Source organism: Poeciliopsis prolifica, unplaced genomic scaffold, assembly GCF_027474105.1.
Source record: "Poeciliopsis prolifica strain line A6 unplaced genomic scaffold, Auburn_PproV2 SCAFFOLD029, whole genome shotgun sequence".
Taxonomy (NCBI): domain Eukaryota; kingdom Metazoa; phylum Chordata; class Actinopteri; order Cyprinodontiformes; family Poeciliidae; genus Poeciliopsis; species Poeciliopsis prolifica.
In genome coordinates, this window is record NW_026562404.1 from 5,390,155 (window position 1) to 5,411,698 (window position 21,544).

The 21,544-nt window shown below is 41.9% G+C and overlaps 2 protein-coding genes across 4 annotated transcripts; both read left to right on the forward strand.

The window, feature by feature from the left end:
- Positions 1 to 252: 252 nt before the first annotated feature.
- arf3a (ADP-ribosylation factor 3a) lies at positions 253 to 6,295 on the forward strand. Of its 2 annotated transcripts, none has more exons than XM_055049814.1 (5): positions 253 to 327; positions 2,832 to 3,007; positions 3,101 to 3,211; positions 3,833 to 3,957; positions 4,058 to 6,295. In XM_055049814.1, the coding sequence occupies exons 2-5, from the start codon at positions 2,860 to 2,862 to the stop codon at positions 4,217 to 4,219; spliced, it is 546 nt and encodes a 181-aa protein (XP_054905789.1). In that variant the 5' UTR covers positions 253 to 327; positions 2,832 to 2,859; the 3' UTR covers positions 4,220 to 6,295. The 2 variants fall into 2 exon arrangements, with proteins under 2 accessions (XP_054905789.1, XP_054905790.1); XM_055049815.1 differs by having other exon boundaries at positions 288 to 327; positions 2,843 to 3,007.
- A 1,871-nt stretch (positions 6,296 to 8,166) lies between these two features.
- erbb3b (erb-b2 receptor tyrosine kinase 3b) lies at positions 8,167 to 21,212 on the forward strand. 2 transcript variants are annotated; one of them, XM_055049631.1, is made up of 28 exons: positions 8,167 to 8,727; positions 10,893 to 11,047; positions 11,159 to 11,345; positions 11,631 to 11,756; positions 11,861 to 11,923; positions 12,105 to 12,223; positions 13,106 to 13,247; positions 13,370 to 13,483; positions 13,573 to 13,690; positions 13,771 to 13,844; positions 14,145 to 14,235; positions 14,537 to 14,739; positions 15,199 to 15,331; positions 15,423 to 15,516; positions 15,807 to 15,964; positions 16,084 to 16,128; positions 16,337 to 16,478; positions 17,005 to 17,124; positions 17,198 to 17,296; positions 17,460 to 17,645; positions 17,716 to 17,871; positions 17,957 to 18,032; positions 18,132 to 18,278; positions 18,389 to 18,486; positions 18,583 to 18,756; positions 18,877 to 18,948; positions 19,386 to 19,668; positions 20,113 to 21,212. In XM_055049631.1, exons 1-28 carry the CDS (start codon positions 8,649 to 8,651, stop codon positions 20,745 to 20,747), a joined length of 4,089 nt encoding a protein of 1,362 aa, XP_054905606.1. In that variant the 5' UTR covers positions 8,167 to 8,648; the 3' UTR covers positions 20,748 to 21,212. The 2 variants fall into 2 exon arrangements, with proteins under 2 accessions (XP_054905606.1, XP_054905605.1); XM_055049630.1 differs by lacking the exon at positions 8,167 to 8,727 and having other exon boundaries at positions 9,204 to 11,047.
- Positions 21,213 to 21,544: the final 332 nt, after the last annotated feature.

Below are 21,544 nucleotides of genomic sequence, written 5' to 3' on the forward strand. Positions count from 1 at the left end.
ATCAAACGATAACCTTTTAATGTTGACGATTACAAGGTTATCGTGATTTTAAAAAATAAATAAATTTGACAAAACACACGCTACTGAAGCGTGTGTTTAGTGAGTTAGTTGTTTCGTACTGAATGCGCATGTATGTAGAGAGCAGCTGCGTGCCCGCAGTCCACCTGCTTTTTGAGAAAGTCACCTGAGGATGGCAAACGTGAGATGCGTTCATAGCGTCCGACATATCGCGAGAACTCGCCGCAGACAGGCCTGAAGTCCTCGCGAGACTATCATCCAGTCCTTTGCCTGCTGAATCCAGCTGGTGTCCTGCCTGCCGTTTGACGGGTAAGTGTGCATGAGATGGAAAAAAGGTGAAAATTTCAAAAGATGTGCTCAAGTTTTAATTTACGAAATATTATGTCGCTGCTCCAACGTCCTTAAACGCACCGTTCTCTCTAAATTATCGTGTTTATCGACGATATCCGGCCGTGTTTTTTTTTTTTTTGGTCGTGACTGCACGCGGGGATTACAGCGCACAAATCAACGCGTACATTTTTCCTCTGAATGCCCCCCCACCAAAAAAAAAAAAAAAAAAAAAAAAAATATTAGCTGATATCAGAAGCAAAGAGGCACACCTGACCAGCTGTCGCATCCAGACCGGAGAAACGAGTCGGAAGCCGTCGGCTGCTCGGACTGCAGCATCTCCCTTCCCTTCGCCTCGCATTATGACAGATGTATGAGCAGAGGCTCGTGTCACAGGCTGTGCGAGCTGCTCCTTCCTGCTCATGTTGTGTAAAATATCTGCTATTGGCTCTGAAACGTGACAATGATTTCCAGAGTGAGAATTAAGTGACTCTGAGGTGACATGCGTTGGCAGAAGTTGACAGCAAAGTTGGCCTAAAGGGTCAATGCCACTGAGGGCCACAGAGAGTGAACTGAACAGCATCTCAAATCTCACCGCTGCTCCCTGAAAATGTTATGAAGTTGCTGAGACCAAATGGCATTGATAATGCACGTCTTCGCTACAGAATTGATAAATAGATATCGCATGTAGGAAGTGAACGGGAAACACACAGATCAGGCGTAACATTGAGGCCACTGATGATCTTAGTGGCTTGTCTTCGGCTTTGATTTATTAGAAGTGGGGAAATAATGTGGAAGGCAAGCCGGTATGCAGATGTTGCTATGACTCCTACCAGAACTAAGCACAGTTTAAGATCACTGACAGTTTGATGGCTTTGTCCTTTTTCAACAGAGTAATGCCCTGCTGCAAGGGACAATATGACTTGAGGATCACAACAATGAGTTTGAGATGTTCGCGTGACCTCCAGGATTCTCAGATCTTAAACCAGTCGCACAGCTGTGGGTTTTTGCTGAATAAACAACTCTGATCCCTAGAAACCTCATTTAATAGTTTGACCACACTTAAGTCAGGACAATTTTCCAATAGCTCATTACTGTTTCAGTCCCTATTACACACATTCTGCCTGATTGTTTAAAGGAATAAAACATCCTACACATTTTTCTGCTTCTTTTTTCTGACTAATTCAGATTTTAGACACTATAAATAATGCCTCTCTTTTTTTCTCCTGGCTTCATTTGTTTTTGTATTTAACAGTTTTCAGAGATTGTTTTCAGATTATTCTGAAAATACGTATTGCAAACAAACAAAATTGCCAAATAGACCTTCCGTTGACTTAAATATTTGAATTAAATCTATCTTGTTTTATTCAAATTGGCAAGTTCATTTTATAAGGCTAAAATATAAAAGGGGATTTTTAAAATAATACATCTGAGATTTTTTTTTTTAAATTAAGACAAAAGGATGTTTCTTATAGTGTATTGATTGTGTGTACCATACAAACTCACAGTCTACGTTATGTGTCCTTTAACGTGCAAATTGCTCGTTCTACTTGCTTTGCTTCAGGTTCCAGCAAACAGCTGAATGGGTAGTTAACCTGCTTCACATGAAAGCTGATCCACCTAACAGCAGAGATCCAGAGAGCAGTTGTGTAAAAGTAGCTGTTTACAGTAGCAGAGTCGGGTCAGCTGCCTGAAAACGTGTGAAGTGGAATTTTACAGACTTTCCCCTTAGATGTTGCTCAGGCGCTAACATTTCGACCGTGGTTCTGGCTGCCTGAAGTCACGGGAAAAAGAAAATGACGGGAGGAAGCTAGTAGCGGCCAGATTCTGCTAATCAAACGTACATGAATATTTCGATCGTCAGAAAGTGTGACCACCTCTGTGGAAGCAGGAGTTTTGCTCGTTTGTTGGTCTGGATCACGTGTGAGTCAGCCTGAAGCCAAGTAGGGAAGACATCAGCAATGACCTTTGGGAAGCAATCATTGTTGCCCATCAATCCAGGAAGAGGCAGCGGTTATTTTACCAAAGTTCATGGCAGAGGCATTAGAAAAAGATTGAACATGCTTGAAAAGGTTGTAAGGAGAAGGTTCTTCTTTTAGACATCCACCCGCAAAACCCACAGGTCTACACCCGCTTAGGGCCATCAGGGGACCCTTCGCTGAAACAGCCATTGGGGTGACAAGCGGAAAACGTCAGTCCGTCACAGGCTACGTTATGTGTCCTTTAACACATAACGGGGTCTAAAGTGTCTAAAGGGGTCAAAGGGTCCCTTTAGACACATTAGATCAAATTACAGATATTTAATCACAGCAACTGATCCTTCCACAAGACAATGAGGCAATTGTGTAAAAAGAAGATCAAGTCATTGCTTCTAAAACCAAATCCTGGAGTGTACTTAGACTGTAATGTTGGTAGAGGATGCTTTTCTTTTTTTCCTTCGTGACTGTATTTGCACCCGCTTTGCTGCTCAGTCACCTGTCTCACAGTTCTGTTGCAGCTGAGGTCCGAGTCATCATGGGAAACATCTTTGGGAACCTGCTGAAGAGCCTGATAGGCAAAAAAGAAATGAGGATCCTCATGGTGGGCTTGGACGCCGCCGGGAAGACCACTATCCTCTACAAGCTGAAGCTGGGGGAGATTGTCACCACCATCCCCACAATCGGTCCGTGACGAGAGAAGAAGAACCCAGCCAGTCCGCGTGGCGATGAGCATGTGTCTGACGCCTCAACTCCATGTGCTGTGTCTTCTTGTCCAGGCTTCAACGTGGAGACGGTGGAATACAAGAACATCAGCTTCACCGTGTGGGACGTGGGTGGCCAGGACAAGATCCGTCCCCTTTGGAGACATTACTTCCAGAACACTCAAGGCGAGCTCAGGGACTTTTTTATCAGTTTTGTCGGATTACAAAAGGATCCCCTTTTTAAAATATTTTGCACACACACACACACAAACAAGAACTGAAATGTTTGATGTGCATTTGAATCCAGTCACCTCCTTTTTGATCCTGTTAAAAACATAACAGAGTTCTTTCCATCCTCTCAAAATAGAAAGAGGGAAAGTGTAATTGGTGGGAGCCAATGGGAAGTTAGAATCTATTGCAAGACTTGAAAATCTTATAAAAATATTGTTTTTAAAAGATTTACAATTGTAAATGCATCAGAATCGCTATTTCAAAGGTCATAAACTAATGCGCAGCACATTTTAACAGATTTTTTCTCCTCATTTTCATTCCGCTTGATATATTTTGTTACATAAAATTCCAAGCTTCTGCACTTTGTTGCTAACGAGACAGCAGAACGCTCGCCTACAGCACTTGAGGGCACATCTGACTAATGCTTCAGCTCAGCTTCATTTGCTGTTTCAGATTACCATTATACATTTTGAAGCAACCTTTAACAGAATTTGTTTTAACAACATGTAAGTCGTTTTATTGTGACGTTGGGGGTTAAGTTTGTTTAATCTTTTCACTCTCTTTCTTTCCATGCAGGTCTGATTTTCGTGGTGGACAGCAATGACCGCGAGAGGGTCAACGAAGCCCGCGAGGAGCTGATGAGGATGCTAGCCGAGGACGAGCTGCGGGACGCCGTTCTTCTTGTCTTTGCCAACAAACAAGTAAAGTCCTCTTCATATGTCACGTGCCTTCTTTCCGTTTTTCCCTTCAGCCGAGGGGTTTTCTCACCTGACCGCTCTGCTCTGCGTGGTTTTTGCCCAGGACTTGCCCAACGCCATGAACGCCGCAGAGATCACGGACAAGCTGGGCCTGCACTCCTTACGCCACCGCAACTGGTACATCCAGGCCACCTGCGCCACCAGCGGGGACGGCCTCTACGAGGGCCTGGACTGGCTGGCCAACCAGCTGAAGAACAAGAAGTGAGGAGCTGGTCGGGGAAGAGTCTGGGTGGAAGGTTGCAGTAAGTCTGTTGTGCTCACTAAATAGCGAGAAATCACTCAAAAAGCTCCCAGGAGATAGACTCTCCCCGCTGATATTTCTATCTTTCCGTTTCTGTACTTTTGATTCATCCGACTCGTTTGGATCTGTAGTGAGATTTTTGTTGTATTTTTTTAATTAATGATTCACAAACAAATTGTGTCAAAGCTGATCAAAACCGATCTATGCTTTTCAGACTGAACGCGTCAAATATTGGGACTTAATTGTGTAACATTACAATAAAGGCGTATGACTCTCCACTTCTTTACAGTCTGTGATTTGCATCAAATATTTGCCATTTTCAGAACATGACGGCAGAATCGCCTCACCTTAGAATCCACGACCGTGGTGTAAATTGCAAAGAATGTCGTAAACGTGCAGAGTGACAGTATGCTAGAACATCAACTCACAATTTTACATGTGGTACGCTTCTACAGGCTCAGACAATATAAGCTTTCACTAGCGTGGAATTGTGCTCCCCAGATTTTATTTACATGACAGAACGAATTAGGTTCAAGATTGTATTTATTTTAAACATATTTTTTTTCTCTATTTATTTTAAGAAACGTGAACTCTGCCGATGCCGATATGAATGATCGCCTTCGTTTGTTTATTTATCGATTGATGTCAAGCTCTAAGTGCATTGAATGATTTCTTTTTTTAATGCAACGTGAATATGCTGCTCAGGCAGCTGTGTGGAAAAAACAAAAACAAAAGAAAGCCTCTATAGTTTAACTGTGTATTATTGCTGCTTCCTAACCTGCATGGAAATATCCCTCATTTGGCCTTGTGGGAACTAATGAAGGCTTCTGCTGTAAATACTACAAAGCAAATGTTCTCGATGGCTCAGAGAGGGTTAAAGACAACTCATCCGGCCTCATCGAGGTGTGATATCCAAGCTAATGCAGACGACAGAACAGACAGCCACTCAGCTTAGCGAGGAGAGAAAAAGAAAAAAAAAAAAAGCACTGCTGTCGGCTTTTCCTGCAGAGAGTGATTCAGCAGAGCATGTGATTGGCAGTTTTTAGAGCTTATTCAGTTCTGAATGTTTATTTATTCAAAAATCCAATTTTTCTGCGTCGGCTTCTTTATCCGAGGGGCTTTGCTCGTTCGTCACACGCGTTACGGCTTTTGTTAACCAGATCTCTGTATGTGTCTCGTCGCACATTGTCATTTGTCGCTCTACACACGAACGCACTGCCCTGTTCTGCTTGTCCTTCCTGTTCCTTCATTTTGTCTAATTTCATCGTTTCAGGTCGATTTTCCTTATGCCTTGAGTTTTCGCATAGTCATAAAACAAGAGAGAGCGATTGAAAGTCATACTGCATCATAAGGCATGTTAATACTGTAAAAGATGTGTAATTAAAAGTGAAATATACTGTACTAGCCTGTTTCCTTCAGACTATATTTGTTAGTCAGAATCACTGCTGCTGGTGGGATCAATGCTGTACTAAAACAATTGTCATGAATTTGTGTAAAGTTTACCGAAAAAACCTTCTAATATGCAAACAAGCATGCTTTTTTATGTCGGCGCGCAACTGTATATACTGTATGTTACTGTGGCAGGAGAAGTGATCCACTGTTGCTCTCAGTGTAGATAAATGGGTCAGCATGTTGGCAGCTGATTACAACTGACAACAACTTGTGCGTGTGATGTGTTTATCTATCATGTTCTGTTTGCTGTGAATTTTCATTTTGTGGCCTTATTATGTCAGTGGTTTCTTTTCTCTTTGATAACAGGTTTGCTTGTGGAGAACACGTCCAGTATTTCGCCTGATATCAGTGACATTGTTGTGGCTAAACATCCTTCTTTCAGAGATTGTTATTATTATTTTTATTATCATCAACAGGCGAAGAGAAACGCGGCCGGGCAACATTTTGTTCTGATGTGTTTCCAGAAATTGATTCAGAAGGAAACTGTTAGAATGTGAACAGGACGTAAACACAAACTGGTGTCAAACTGAAGAATGATCTGATGGTTCCTGGTATTTCAAAAATCAATAAACGACCAAATTAAGCTGATTTCTCTTGTTTCTGCTTCATGTGTGATGTTTTGGCTTTGAGCTCAGTATTCGAACACTTTGACGGGGCAGTCAAGTTCAACGAATTGGGCCGTTTTTGAGAAGTTCATTTACGTCAGCTCGTTTCACCAAGTTTGATTACACACGGATGATTTCAAGCCAGCGTTATAATTAATTATGACAATTTTTTTTTGCTGAAAGCGAATTAAAACGTAGGGTTAGAATATTAGATGAGACCAATAAAAGTTAACATATAAATACTGTTTTTTAAGACATGAATGTACATAAAACATTAGAGACAGTCTTGAAAAGTCTGGAAATGCTCCAAATGTGGATTTCCTTTTTCCTAATTCCTCAGTATATTGTATAGAAGGTCCCAGAATCAAAACAAAAATTCAGTATAATACTGTATTTTATTGATGTATTCTAAAGTGATTGTGGACACCAAAATAATTACTTAAACAGCTGTAAAGAACATGACTTTACATGGTATTTTTTTTCTCCCCTCATCCAAAGCTGTTGGCATTAAGAAAACTTTGGCACAGTCTTCTAGTTCCCTTGTGGACTCATTTTGTCTGAGTTGATCAGTAGGGCATGTGGGGGGCAGAGGGGGGATATATGCAGCTGTGTCTCCAAGGGTGTGACAGCAGTATGTGAGTCGGAGCTGCTCCCAGAGCCACCAGCTCCCCCCGGGGCCCCCTGCAGGACGGCTACAATGGCGGCCACAGGGCGGATGCCATAGCTGGGATTCCCACCCGTAACCGGGACACCTTCGCCCAGGGCACAGACACACTGGCAGCAGCCACACAATCAATTCATCAATCTCTGAAGGGAGTGGTCGCTGCAAAAGGCCACGTCAGGGAGCGCTCACAGTTTGCTTCTCCACCGGACAGGGCCACCAGGAAACTGACGCAGACACTGAAGGAGATCATCACTTATTCATGTAAAGCATAGGACTAAAAACAAAATGTTTTTTTGTTTGTTTGGGTTTTTTTATGTGTGTGTTATTGATATTTCCAGTGCAATATGTCACATTCTAAACTTTTTCACACAAAATGTTTGCGTCACTTTGTGGCCGACTCCTCCGACTCCAAGGTTGTGTAAAGTCATATTTGATCTTAACAGCCCTAACTGTATTTAATGCTACATAGCATTAGCAAGCATAACAACTAATAAGTTTTTTTTTTTTTGTTTGTTTGTTTTAAATGACCTTGCATTTATGAACACACTGACACTGAGTACACCTGCAGCAGACTGGGACTCCAGGAGCCAACGCTCAGACTCTGGCTCCCCCTACCGGACAGAAATGTATAAGCCAATCACGTATGTTTCAACTTCTAGAAAAAAGCTATTATCGCTTAATTTTCTACTTCAATCCGGACAGATTTAATGCAAAAGTTTAACATCAGAAACGGGTTATTAAAAAAAAAAAGAAAAGAAAAAAAATTGTTCCTTCGCGTGGACTCCTGCACAAGCCAATAGCTTTCACGTTCCCTGTTATCTTTTCCAAAAATGAGATCGTGAGCAAATCCGTCTGAAGCACTTGCCGATAACCCGTCCATTAGCAGCGATTATATAGATTAGTCTGCCTTCTCACTTCCCCAGATTGAAGCTCAGGAATTTCTGTCTTCTCTGAAGCCATTTTCCCCCAAATTAAGCTCGCTCTTGTTTTGGGTTCAGAAGTCACTTGACCGTCAGACAATGTGGCCTTTGTGGCAGGCAAGCTCCACACGCATCAAAGAGGTGATTAACCAGTTGACGCGGCTCTGGCGGACAATACTGCTCTTTACAGGGGGGAACAGTGCGTCCACTCAGGCTTCTCGGAGCTGCGGCCACATGCAGCAGCTGAACCAAAACAACTGCAGACAGAGTCACACGGGGTGGTTCACAACAGGCAGAGTCGGTCTGAATCTGTTGGTTCGGAAAGCATGTTGTTGTTTTGCACGGTTGTATTTGTCACTTTTGGTGCTCTTTATTATTTAGTCCTGATTGAGATTAAAAGTAGACTCTCATGCATGGAGAGGGGAAAGGGGGGAAAAGACGGACCAGCTTCTGATTGGTCAATAATTCTGGCTGTGGGCCAATCAGACTCCCTCTCTCCAGGAGGGAAATTCCACGATGAGACCAAACTGCAGCTTATTCGCGGTTTTCGGAGGAATTGTTTGGATCCATCAGTCAGCTCCTCAAACTAATGTTTGGAGGAACAAATTCAATTTCACTTTGTCTGAGTATTTTTTTTTTGTGCATATATTTATCTTATCATTCTGTCTTAATCTTCGTTAGATCCACTGAATTCCTCTCCTATATTGCTAATTGGAGGATCTAAATCCTGACATGTTGAAATCTCAGTGAGCATGGACCAGCAGCAAGTCCTGTTACTTTGTGTGGCTTTGTCATGGAGGATACAGCCTGGATCCACTCAATCACATGAAGGTAGGTCAATTTATAGAACACAAAAACATTTGTCTCTAGAAATGTGGCTTCATGTTTTATTTTATACATATTTTCTCAAATATTATGTTTTTATTTGCAATGCTGACTATGAGTAACTTAAAAACATGTTGGTCTCACTACAACCACAAAGATCATTGAACATCTCAATCTCAAGCCTTTTACACCCATCCTTCTTTGAATTTCGGTCTGGACTTTGACTGGACCATTCTCAAAGTCTCTTTGCAGCTTCTAATATGTTTTTGTTGTTGTTGTTTCTATGATTGCCCCACATTTAGCTCCATGCATCTTCCCATCAACTCCAGCATCCCTGTCCCAACAATATGACGCTGCTGTTTCATAATTGAACTATTTACTAACAAAACACGAGAGTGAAGAACAGAAAGTAAGAGAGATACCTGTGGTTATACTTTTAAAACTTTTTCGAGTGAAATACATGTATATATGCATGTGTGCATGCATGTAGGATTGAATTGCAAGTGTGTTTTACTTAGGATGTTCCAACTGTGTGCAGTGTCACTGCTGACATGAAGGCCTTGGAGCTTCATGCCACTGCAGCGTGAACGATCTTGCCTCTACCTGCAAAGTTCAAAATAAAAACAGGAAGTATGACTCATGATCTGTTCCCTGCTGCAGGTGTCTAATCTCTGCACAAAATGAGCCAGAACAACGTACAGTTTTAGTCACTTGCCAGGAGGTGGAACGCGTCTCTTTCCGTTCATAATATTTCCGTTCCTCCGCCAGATCGTCCTACTCACACATGGGCCATTGTCTTTCTGGTATGAGCTCAGCAACACTTTCCCTGCAGACGCACACATACAGACACAGAAGCTCTGTATGTCAGTGCATCACTCTTCGCTCTCTGAGACACAGAGTCCACATTTATAGCTTTATCACAACGCTGAGCTTTGTCTGAGGGGGGGGGAAAAAACCCTCGACCCCTCGGCCTTTTCTTCACGACCCTGAGGGCCTGGGCTGCTCCTGCACCCGACTGCCTGTTTGCCTCACATCAAACCCCCGTGGCTCCTCCGAGCGAAACAAAGCTTGAAATTACCGCAGAAAACAACACAGCCAACGGGATTCAGGCTCACAATTTGAGCAGCTATTAGTATATTTGTTTTTTCAGGAACAGAGTGACTGGTGAGAGGTAATGGAAAGACAGATGCGGTTGTGTTCAGGTGATACTGGAAAAAGTCGGCTAAAGGCTGGGAAAATCTTGAGACCGGAGCAGAAGTTCTCCATTCAGGCATGAACCCTCAACAAACACCCACAGCTAGTGTTTCGATCAAATCCTTTTCATGTTTTACTATAGTCCAGTCAAAACGAGAACCAGCTCCATGAAGAATTCATCATGAAGAATGACATTATTTGTTCGCGGTCACTCTCCATCCAGTCTGAGTTTGTGTTGCTTTGCAAAGACAAATGAGCAAAAATGTTCACTTTTCCAGATGCACAAAATGCTTGTGCAAACCATATTTGCTGTTATTTGCAGGGGTTTTTTTGTTGTTGTTTCTTGTGAAGAGTCTGTTGTTGTTCTACATGCACAAATCTCACATTTTTAACTGTGATACATTCAGGTGCAAAATTCTTTTAAACAGAGTGTGCTACTTAAAATGACGGTACAGTATTACTTTAATGTGGTAAATTTGTCCTTACTGTAAAGTCTCTTTTCATTATTTTTACCTTGGTTTGAATATGCATGCTTCAAAGTGCTGCTGATATAAATGAGTTTCCCCACTTTGAGACTAAAGATGTTTCTCTTCCTTTCTGTTGTATTCGACACACGTATCAGGAGTGATGCATTGCATTTATAGTTTTGTATATAACTTTTTTTGAAAAGAAAACTGAATCCTTATTTCTTTCCTTCCACATTACAGTCTTCTCTGTTTTGGTCTATCACAGAAAATCCGAATCAAGTACTTTGCTTGTTGGTGCATGACAAAATGTGATTAAAGCTACAAGGGGAAATTAAGACCAATGAGCACAAAAGTTAGCAATTTCCATGACAGCTTTGATTAGGATATTATCGGGGAACTTCGGTACTCCTAATTGTTTCATGAAAACGTGTTTTTGCAAACCATACACTACTGATATGAGAAAATGTGGTATATATAAAAGTGGGGATCTTTTCACTTTCCTTCTGCCAGAGGTGTGTCCAGGTACCCAGAATGGTCTGAGCTCCACCGGTTCTCAGGAGACTCAGTACAACCTGATCAAGGAGCGCTACAGTGGCTGTGAGATCATCATGGGGAACCTAGAGATCACTCAGATTGAGAGTAACTGGGACTTCTCCTTCCTCAAGGTAAACACAGTCCCTGTGTTGTGCTTAAACCTCAGTAACAGATGTGGACCAGTGAATTAATTTGAATCTTATATGCGATCATTGTTCTCTTCACCCCCCCATCCCCTCCAGACAATCCGTGAGGTGACCGGTTATGTCCTCATTGCTATGAATCATGTCCAGGAGATTCCCTTGGGACAGCTGCGGGTGATCAGAGGAAACAGTCTGTATGAAAGACGCTTCGCTCTCTCGGTTTTTTTCAACTATCCCAAAGAAGGCTCCAACGGTCTGCGACAGCTCGGACTCCTAAACCTGACAGGTTAAAGGCGTGCGCTATATTAGAGCTAAAGAAGTACGATGTCCAGCATCCCAGAGACATACAAGAAGATGTTTTAATAATAATAATAATAATAATAATAATAATAATAATAATAATAATAATAATAATAATAATAATAATAATAATAATAATACTGAAAAAAGGCAAATCAATTCTAACTGTTTAAGACTGAAGTTTGTATCAACATATTGAAAAATTAGCTCCAGGATGATCTGATTGTTTTTTGTTTTTTTGTTCCCCAATACGTCTCTTTTATATCTTTAGAGATCCTGGAGGGTGGAGTGCAGATTATTAACAACAAATTCCTGAGTTATGGCCCCTCGATCTTCTGGCAAGATATTGTTCGAGACAGCAGCGCTCCGATTGACATCCAAAATAATGGGGAGAGAGGTCTGACTTTGAATGATCTCATCTTGGATGCACCCATTGCTCCTTCCATTGTCTCTTTATTTGCCTGTTTGTCTTCTGTCTGAACTCGTCTCTCTTTTTCTCAGGCCCGTGTCACAAATCTTGCGGCCATTACTGCTGGGGACCAAATGAGGACCAGTGTCAGATCTGTGAGTCCCTGTCACACTGTTGCAATTTCTGTTTTATAACTGTCTCATCCTTCTTTTCCATTTTTTTAATTTTTATAATTGAATAGCTCTATTCATGGACGCTCGGTTAAAGATGTTGACATACAAAGATGAGCAGACATCCGTGACCTCTGTTCAACCTTCCTGCCCTTTATCTTTTCAGTGACTAAGATGGTGTGTGCTCCCCAGTGCAACGGACGCTGCTTTGGCAGAAGCCCCAGGGACTGCTGCCACATCGAGTGCGCAGCGGGCTGCAAAGGCCCTCTGGACGAGGACTGTTTTGTAAGTTTGTTGCTGTGGGGCTTCTCAGTTCGGATGCTTTTTCTCTGTGCAGAATGGTTCAAATTGAGACACCACGGTTTTGAAGCATGTGTAAGGTCAGACCACAGCAATTATATTGGATATTTGTCGAGACTCTGACTAAGACAATCGAAACTCTTCCTTATTTTGATTTCAATTAGAGGTTGTTTTAAATCAGGCTGGTTTGATAGCTGAAAGGATGTTGTAACAGAACCCACACTTTCTTAAAAGCTAAACTTTTATGTCTGGAGTCTGTAGAATATTTTTTTCAAAGAGACCTGGAGGTCATCAAGATGTCTGTTTTCTTTGTGTTATTTTTCGTCCAGCAGTGGTTTTTACCTTGAAATTTTCCAATGGATGCCACATTCTCTTTCCTATTATTGAATCGTGAACATCAACCTAAACTGAGACAAATTAAGCTTTCAGTGGTTCAGATGAATTTTGTTGGACTCCCAAAGCCTTGAAAATGACTGATTGATAGACATTCGTTTATAATTTTCTTCAGACCAAGGCATGATGTGTTGCTTTTGGAGATATTTTTAGCCTACTTCATTTTGTCATACAGTTGCTTCTAAAGTGATTCAGGTCTTATTCCAGCCAAGGCAGGATTTGAACCCAGAACCTTCTGGTTACAAGTCACTATTAGTATGTTGCGTTTTATGCTAATCAGATCTGAGAGCCTCGGTTTCATTTTCTTATGTGCTTTTGTTACACAAACAAATGACTATAAAAGGATTTTTTGTATGATTTGGCATTACGCCCTAAACAGATATGTAAGAAATGGCAAAAATATTTCCTATGCATTGATGTATTCAGCCCTTATTAGATGTTATGCAAATAGGTCAAATGTGTTTTCTCCATCAGGCATGCCGTCATTTCAATGATTCAGGAGCCTGCGTGCCTCAGTGCCCCCAGACCCTCATTTACAACAAACAGACATTTCAAATGGAGACCAATCCAAATGCAAAGTACCAATATGGATCAATCTGTGTGTCTCAGTGTCCTAGTAAGTAATTCATGAAATGCTTCTAATTTTAAAGTCTGCTTTAATGTTCCATGTTCATTCAAAGACTGATGTGATGTGTGTGTGTGTTTTTGTGTGTGTTTTTGTGGCTTTTCTGTCCACAGCTCATTTCGTGGTGGACGGCAGCTCCTGCGTGAGCGTCTGTCCTCCAGACAAGACAGAGATGGAGAGAGACGGCCAGAGGCAGTGTGAGCTCTGCAGTGGATTCTGCCCGAAAGGTCAGCGGCACGCAAGCACCATTCAACCTTCCCCTAGCCTAGCGCTGTCTGCGATCGAAAAGCAGTGATAGATGGACTCATCCCTGCAGTGTGTAACGGCACCGGCGCAGAGCACAGGCAGACGGTGGATTCTAGCAACATTGACAGCTTCGTCAATTGCACCAAGATCCAGGGCAGCCTTCACTTCCTGGTCACAGGGATTCTTGGGTAACTCTGCTTCCACTGGAGAGCCTCACAAAGAGACGACATGTACAGTTCATCAATGATGTGTTTTCTGTTCCTCACAGAGATGATTTTAAAAACATTCCACCACTCGATGCCAAAAAGTTGGAAGTGTTCCGCACCGTGCGGGAAATAACAGGTTTGTATTTACAGATAGGTTTTGTTTTTTTTTTTGTTTTAGCTTCCAAGTAAATCTCTGTATTTACATGTTTTCCTTTTTATCAACTGTAAAGATGTGGATTAATGTATTATAAATTTAGGAGCTTCAAGGCTAATATTAGTTTGTTTTCTGTATCTAAAATGATCTCAGTGAATTACCAGGATTTATGTTATGGTAGAAATAATCTCTTTAAGCAAACCTCAGATATTCATAGATTATTAAAGAGCATCTTTCGGCATATAATAGGTACATAAAGAACTGTAATGTTTTCATTCTCAGATATTCTTAACATCCAGTCGTGGCCTAAAGAGCTGAGCAACCTCTCGGTTTTTTCAAGCCTCACAACGATTCAGGGGAGATCGCTCTACAAGTAAGGATGGTTTTGTGTGGGACACAATAAATTAACAATCTGGCGTGTAAATTAAAATCTGGGTCTGATGCTTCCTGCTCAAAATAAAACCAATTTATGTTAAATCCACATGCTCTGTTGTTACACCTATTATTATATTCTTTCCTTTCAGAATTAACATTAACATTTTCTCCACTTGCTGTGCACTGTCAGACATCCAGACTAAAACATGATGCAGACTAAATTATGAAGTCTGAAATAAAAACTTTTTTTTGTGAGCCAACCACCCTCTGTGTGTGTCCTCCAATCCCCAAACAACAAGGCGATTCTCTCTGATGGTGATGCGTATCCCCACTCTTACCTCCCTCGGGCTGCGCTCTCTGCGGTATATCAACGACGGCAGCGTGTACATCAGTCAGAATACCAATCTTTGTTTTCACCACACTGTGAACTGGACGCAGCTGTTCAGGGGCCGCAGAGTTCGGGTCAACAACCTCAACAACAACAAGCCGTTTGCGGAGTGTGGTGAGACACATTTCTTGGCACATTTTTTTGAAGCGTGACGATGAAGCACGTGTTCGATTTAAATATCACAGAGGGTCCCTGCTAAATTAACAGGGTTTTATTAAGGAAAGTGAGATGTTCTAAATCTTTTACACCTTTAATGTGACATGAATCACACAACATTCAGACAAAATCTTGTATGGTTTTTTTTAGATTTTACTTTATTTCTAACAATGCTCTCCCCTGTCAGATTTGTCTATTGCAGTTGCACAGAATATATGACATAAAAAAATGTTAACAGTGAAAAATATTCTTTCATGCATTTGCATAATGAAACCTGCTACATTAACAGGTGTGTGTACATTTAGTATCCACCGTATGTCCCAAGCTGTTACAGTCATTTAGATGGAAAAAGAGGGGCGGAAAAAAACGTTAACTTTCATCCGGTAGACATCTAATATTTTATCCTGTTTTGTGCAGTTGCAGAAGGACATGTGTGCGATCCTCTGTGTTCAGACTCAGGCTGCTGGGGCCCCGGCCCTGACCAGTGTCTCACCTGTAGGAACTACAGCCGCCACGGCACATGTGTGGGAAGCTGCAACTTTTTGTCTGGGTCAGCGGTTTTGGGTTGACGTTCATGAGACTGCACCTCATGTGTGCCTTCAGTAAAGTCGCACACGCTCTAAAAAATATTGTGTTTGCAGAGACAAGAGGGAGTTTGCAAAATCTGACAACGAATGTGCCGCCTGTCATCCGGAGTGCAAGCCTCAGAAGGGACAAGTCAGCTGCACAGGAACGGTAATATGTGTTTTGGGGTTTTTTTAATTCGTAACTAGGATAGTGTTTATAAGTTAAAATATATTTTAATCATGTCACGCAATTATTCTCTGTTGAAGAAAAAAACAGTTTGTTGAAAATTAGAATATGAAATTCTCTGCTGTGCACCTTTAATATGTTTATATTTGTTTCTCTGATTCCTTTACATTTTAAACTTTTACATTAAAAATAACACTTTGACAGGTTTTATCCTGTGCTTTCATTAGTTCTTTTTACCTCTCCTCATTGCGCTCTGTCTTTGTCTTTCGAAGGGGGCAGATGAGTGCGTGGCTTGCTCCAATCTTCAAGATGGTCCATATTGCATGTCCTCTTGTCCCTCTGGAGTATTTGATGAACACAGAGGACTAATTTTCAAGTACCCCAACAAAGAGGGCCACTGTGAACCATGTCATCCCAACTGCACACAGGGGTAAGGGTGAGATTAAAACATCAGCTTATGAATAGGTTTGTTTTCACTCACATATAAAAGTGTTATATATTCTTGGAATCCAATTCCAGTCGGAAAACGTTTGGGATTTTGTGTCGCAGGTGCGTCGGCCCAGGTTTAAAGGATTGTAAGATGTCAGGCGGCAGGTGAGTGTTTCCCCCTGCTGGTGGATATAAAACACTGCGTGTCAATGTCCCACTATAACCAGGGGATGGTTGCTTGATCAGTTTAAAGAGCCAGTTTTGCTGCGCTCAATTTTTGGCTATTGATTTTAGCTTTCAGAAATGTTGCCTTTTGTGAGTCCATATATATACATCTATACATATATACATCACAAATCTGTTTCTTCTGCAGCGGACAGATCACAGCCATAGCATTGGCAGTCCCAGCTTGTTTGATTTTCTGCCTCGGGTTGTTCTTCCTGGGGTTGTTGTACCACAGAGGCCTTGTCATCCGTCGCAAGAGAGCCATGAGAAGATACCTGGAGAGTGGAGAGGTTAGGGTTCAAACACCATATCATAAGCCTGCCACAAACATTTGCTTCAGCCAAGAGGTCCCATGCCAAAGTATTAATAACTCTTGAATATTTCCACATTTGTTACATAGTAACCGCAACCTTATATAAGTATATAATGTAGTGGATTTTGAAATGTTTATTTTCAAGGTAACTCAGTCTGTGAGATTATATTTTGAGTCTCTGTGAGCACAAATTTCAAGTCTTGCCAAAAGTTTGTTATATTTTGGTCTCAGTGAGGTAGGTTACATCTCGGGTACAACACAACCTGAAACCCTAATCAGACTGAAAGGGACACAGCTGAGGGAAAGCGCAGGCAGAAGAGAATCAGGTGAACGAGAGCAGGATGGAACGGTAAGAAAGGAGAAAATGAAATTTTGAGACGAGAATAGGAGACCATAAAGGTTTAGGGTAAATCTAAAGAACCCAACTCTAATGCACAAATCATAATAATCCAATATAAGTTTTTCAAAACCCTGTAAGACTCAGCTTGCTCTGCTTTCAACAGAGCTTTGAGCCCCTGGGTCAAGGAGAGAAAGGCACAAAGGTTTTTGCTCGGATCTTGAGGCCGTCAGAGCTGAAAAAAATCAAACTCCTTGGCTATGGTGTTTTTGGAACGGTACACAAGGTATTATTCATTTTGTCCTGGGATCAGTAGGTGTGCATGGAGTTACTATGATCTAAAATACAGTCTGCTTAAGGGCTTTTGGACCCCAGAGGGAGAGACGGTCAAGATCCCTGTGGCAATAAAGACGATCCGGTACAGCTCAGGTCGACAAACCTTCACTGAGATCACTGATGTGAGTCTCATCAAAATAATAAATATCTAAAAACATTAATGGCATGAAAGAGCTTCAATTTTGTCATAGCTAAAATGCTCCAAGAAGGAAACAGCAATGCTGGTTTTCTATTGATTTGCTGTCATATTAGTCGATGTCTAAAATGTGTTTCCTCAATTTGCAGCACATGTTGGCCATGGGCAGCCTGGATTACCCTTACATTGTTAGGCTGCTGGGAATTTGTCCTGGTCCCAGTCTCCAGCTGGTGACCCAGCTCAGTCCCCGTGGCTCCTTACTGGAGCACATCAGACAGCATAAGAACAGCCTGGACCCCCAACGCCTGCTCAACTGGTGTGTGCAGATCGCGAAGGTAAAGATAGCTGTAACTCCTCCGAGTAAGATCTTAGATTGAATGTAAAGTAAAACCATTTGCGTCTCAGGGTATGTTCTACCTGGAGGAACACCGTATGGTCCACAGAAATCTGGCTGCTCGCAACGTCCTGCTGAAGAACGACTACCAGGTCCAGATCTCGGACTACGGCGTGGCAGACCTCCTTTATCCAGATGACAAGAAATACGTCTACACAGATGCAAAGGTAGATGCTGCCATTCAGTTTGAGATCACCAGCCAATTAGTTTCTTTGTGTTTTCAAGCAATGCGCATTTCTCCACTCCATTCAGACGCCTATAAAGTGGATGGCGCTTGAGAGCATCTTGTTTCGAAGATACAGTCACCAAAGCGATGTTTGGAGTTACGGTAAGACGCCTACTTGTCATGCGCAGCGATCCATGTAGATGTTGACTACACGTAACCCCAAGAAGAGACATTAAAAGCAGCATTTTTGCTGCTGGACAGGAGTGACGGTGTGGGAGATGATGTCCTTTGGGGCGGAGCCGTACGTGTCAGTGCAGCCTCAGGAAGTGCCGAGCCTTTTGGAGAAGGGCGAGCGTCTGTCACAGCCCCACATCTGCACCATCGATGTCTACATGGTCATGGTTAAATGTGAGCCTCGAAATCCCTTCCTGTGTGGGAACACTGTGACGAGACGACGGTCTCGTCACAGTGACTGCTTCTGTGCAATCATCAGTGTACTGCTTTTTATTTGGTTTCAGGCTGGATGATTGACGAGAACGTGAGGCCAACTTTCAAAGAGCTAGCAAGTGATTTTACACGGATGGCAAGAGATCCACAAAGATACCTTGTCATCAAGGTGCAGATGCTGTTGTTTCTTGATTCAGAGCTTTTTTTTTTTTTTACCTTGATTTGACACGATAAAAGTTGCTCCTCAACTGCTGTCCTGCCACAGGAAGGGGAAGATGGCCCCCCTGGAGAAATCCAACGAAGGGAGTCAGAGCGAGGACTTCTGGATACAGATTTTGAAGACGCGGATGAGGAGGGGCTGGACAATGGCTTGACCACGCCTCCTCTCCAGCACTCTCCATCGTGGAGTCTTTCTCGTTCGAGGATGAATTCCTGCAGGGTGATAAAAAAAACAAACACATATTATTGTCTTGGTTATATTGGAATGACATATTGATTTTAAAGTATTGACACGATCAGTGAATGGCATTCTTCTTGTTTTTTATGAAACCTTTTTTAGAGTGGTGTATCTCAGTCTGGCCTGACCGGATACCTACCAATGACTCCAAGTCCAGCAGACAACATCCGTCAGGTGTGATGAGCACAGAAATCCTCTGTTGATTTCCCCAGTAAACTGGTGTTCATTCAAACCTTTTTTTTTATGTCTGATACATCTTGTTTTGTCCTTCAGCTGTCCACTTATGTTTATTGCACATACCACCACACAAGTCAGTGAATTCCACATAAGTGGCAAAAAATGGCCAAAGACAGAAAAAATGATTTGATTAGACCTTCCTCAAGTAGTACGAGGCTCACCAGAGGCTACAGTCCTCAAAACACTTGAACCTGCCTCGATGACCAGTGTATGTCTTCCTCTTCTCTCTCTCTGGCCTTTTTGCTGTCCATCTACTGTTAAATAAAGTCAATTACTGCCACAAAAACTGAAAAAAAAACTTTAAAAGATTAAAAGCTCTTAAATAAAACACACTTCTATGATTTACATGCTCATTCTTTGCTTTTTCGCTTCAGCTGTGGTTTCACCGGTCTCGCCTGAGCTCTGTGCGGACATTGCCTGAGAGGTCGGAGGTCAGAGGAAATGGCAGGGAAGCCGAGGGGTTAAGGGCCGGAAGCCTTCGCCGAGCCAGGCTCGGCTCAGAGAGGAGCAGCCCTCGTGTCGCTTTAAGTCGTCACAGGAAGCTTTCCACGGCCTCCAGTCCGTCCTCCTACAAGGTGTGGACGGCACAGGAGGACGAGGAGGAGCTGGACCACTATGGCTACGTTCTGCCTGGGTCACCTGAAACCCCAGAAAGAAGTAGGTTTTGCTTTTCTTACATTCATGTAATGAATCATCATATTCTCTGAAAACCGTCAGGTTTCGGTGTGCACTTTTTGATGAATACGGCTTTGAACTCATTAAAACCCCAAACTATTTTTCTCAGAAAACTGGAACATTATTGAGGACCAGTACAAAATGTGACCGAGTATTTGTTGAACATGACATTAAATACTTTTGAGTAGGCGGCATTTCTACATCATAAGACATTTTTTTTATTGGTCTCATTTCAAATAATCTGAGTAATCATAAAAAAAAAAAAATACACAGTGGAAACAATTTAAACATGTCATTCTGTTTTTTATGAATTTATACGATACAAGTTTCACTTTTTGGCTGATTGTATTCGTCACCTTATGAATTCTGCTATTGAGTACAAATACGTCACTCATCCAGTCGTCTTTATCTATTCTATGCTCTCAGGTACAAAAAGTAATCAGGTACCGGAGGCTTGCAAAGGAGCAGCAGCAAAGCAAAGAATGGAGAAAGATCGACACCACTGCAGGAGAGAGATCAAATCTGTGGATCATAAATCAGAGGTGGGCCGAGGGATTTGTAGGTATGAATACATGGACATCAGGCACTCAGACTCTTCAGAAGGAGGTGAGTCAGAATTGGAGAGATATGGGAGTCAAACATCTTCAACAACCGGAGCGGAGACAGAACAAACAGCAGGTGGCTTGGTCAAAGAGAGAAACGGGAAAGAAGAAACTGAAATTTGCCACACAGATAAACAAGCCGTAGTAACAGAGGATCCCAGCGGCGGTGTTGTGCCCGGGGCAGATGTTTTGGCAGCTGGAGCCGGTACGGTGGAGGAGTACGAGGAGATGAGCAGATTTGAAAAGGCGCCTGGTGAGCCAGGGCACGCGGAATATGAGAACCTCCCAGCGAAGCCGAGGGCCCGTCCCGAGGAGACAGACGGTGACAGGTGTGCAGGGATCGGGGAATACATCAAGGTGTGTGCTGGCATCAGGGAACCTGGCAGCAACACGTCGTTCGACAACCCAGACTACTGGCACAGCAGGCTGTTCCTCAAACCAGATGCTGTACGCACATAATCAGTCGGACTGGGACAGCAAAAGAGGAACGGATGCATGTTTTCTAGTTTTCTGTGATTTTTTCCCCCCTGCTTTTTTTGGTTTTATTTGAAAACAAAATAAAAAAAAGTATATATTTTTTTTACTTCACTGGTGTTTACTGTAAGCGATAATTTATGTAACCAAATACGAGTCAAGTACAGAGCCATAGATTACAAGTGTTTACAAGTTTATCATCTTCAGATAGGATGTTTTGTTTTTTACTTCACTTTTTTCCATTGGCTAATTATTATTATATCATATAATTGATTATTAAACCTCCTTTGTACTTTATATTTACATGTAAGTGAATGTTCTTTTTTAAATGTGGTTTACTGGTTTTGTGAATATTTAATCATTATATCACTGGCGTGTGTGTGTGCTGTACACGTTTTCACTATCACCACAGTAGTTGAATAAATAAATAAAAGTATTACTTTTTAATGACTGCAGACTCATTCACTGGTTTGCATTGTGCTTGAATCTTTATATAACTACCAAAATTATTATTAGCTTGTCTTGAGGGACATCATGAACAACAGAACATGACACAATGTGAGACAGAGAAATATCTCAAGAAGTGCCATTATCAAAGTATTTTTTTTTTCCAATTTGAATATATAAACGTCGGTATTTTCTTCTTATTTCTTAATTTTCTAATTTCCCCATAGTTCAGATTAGCATACAAATTCTACTTATGTGTGAAGTACTTGTCAAAAAAAATAAAATCAGAATTACGGATCCAAGTTGGCTTATTGGGGTATTGAATCAATATTATT

Bases quoted from the DNA above. Each gene is read 5' to 3' on its own strand.
- arf3a (XM_055049814.1), top strand. From the start codon at position 2,860: ATGGGAAACATCTTTGGGAACCTGCTGAAGAGCCTGATAGGCAAAAAA. The intron at 3,008-3,100 runs GTCCGTGACGAG...CTTCTTGTCCAG, and splicing joins CACCACCATCCCCACAATCG to GCTTCAACGTGGAGACGGTG. The intron at 3,958-4,057 runs GTAAAGTCCTCT...GTTTTTGCCCAG, and splicing joins TTGTCTTTGCCAACAAACAA to GACTTGCCCAACGCCATGAA.
- erbb3b (XM_055049630.1), top strand. From the start codon at position 10,748: ATGACAGCTTTGATTAGGATATTATCGGGGAACTTCGGTACTCCTAAT. The intron at 13,484-13,572 runs GTCAGCGGCACG...TCATCCCTGCAG, and splicing joins CAGTGGATTCTGCCCGAAAG to TGTGTAACGGCACCGGCGCA. The intron at 15,965-16,083 runs GTAAGGGTGAGA...TTTGTGTCGCAG, and splicing joins CATCCCAACTGCACACAGGG to GTGCGTCGGCCCAGGTTTAA.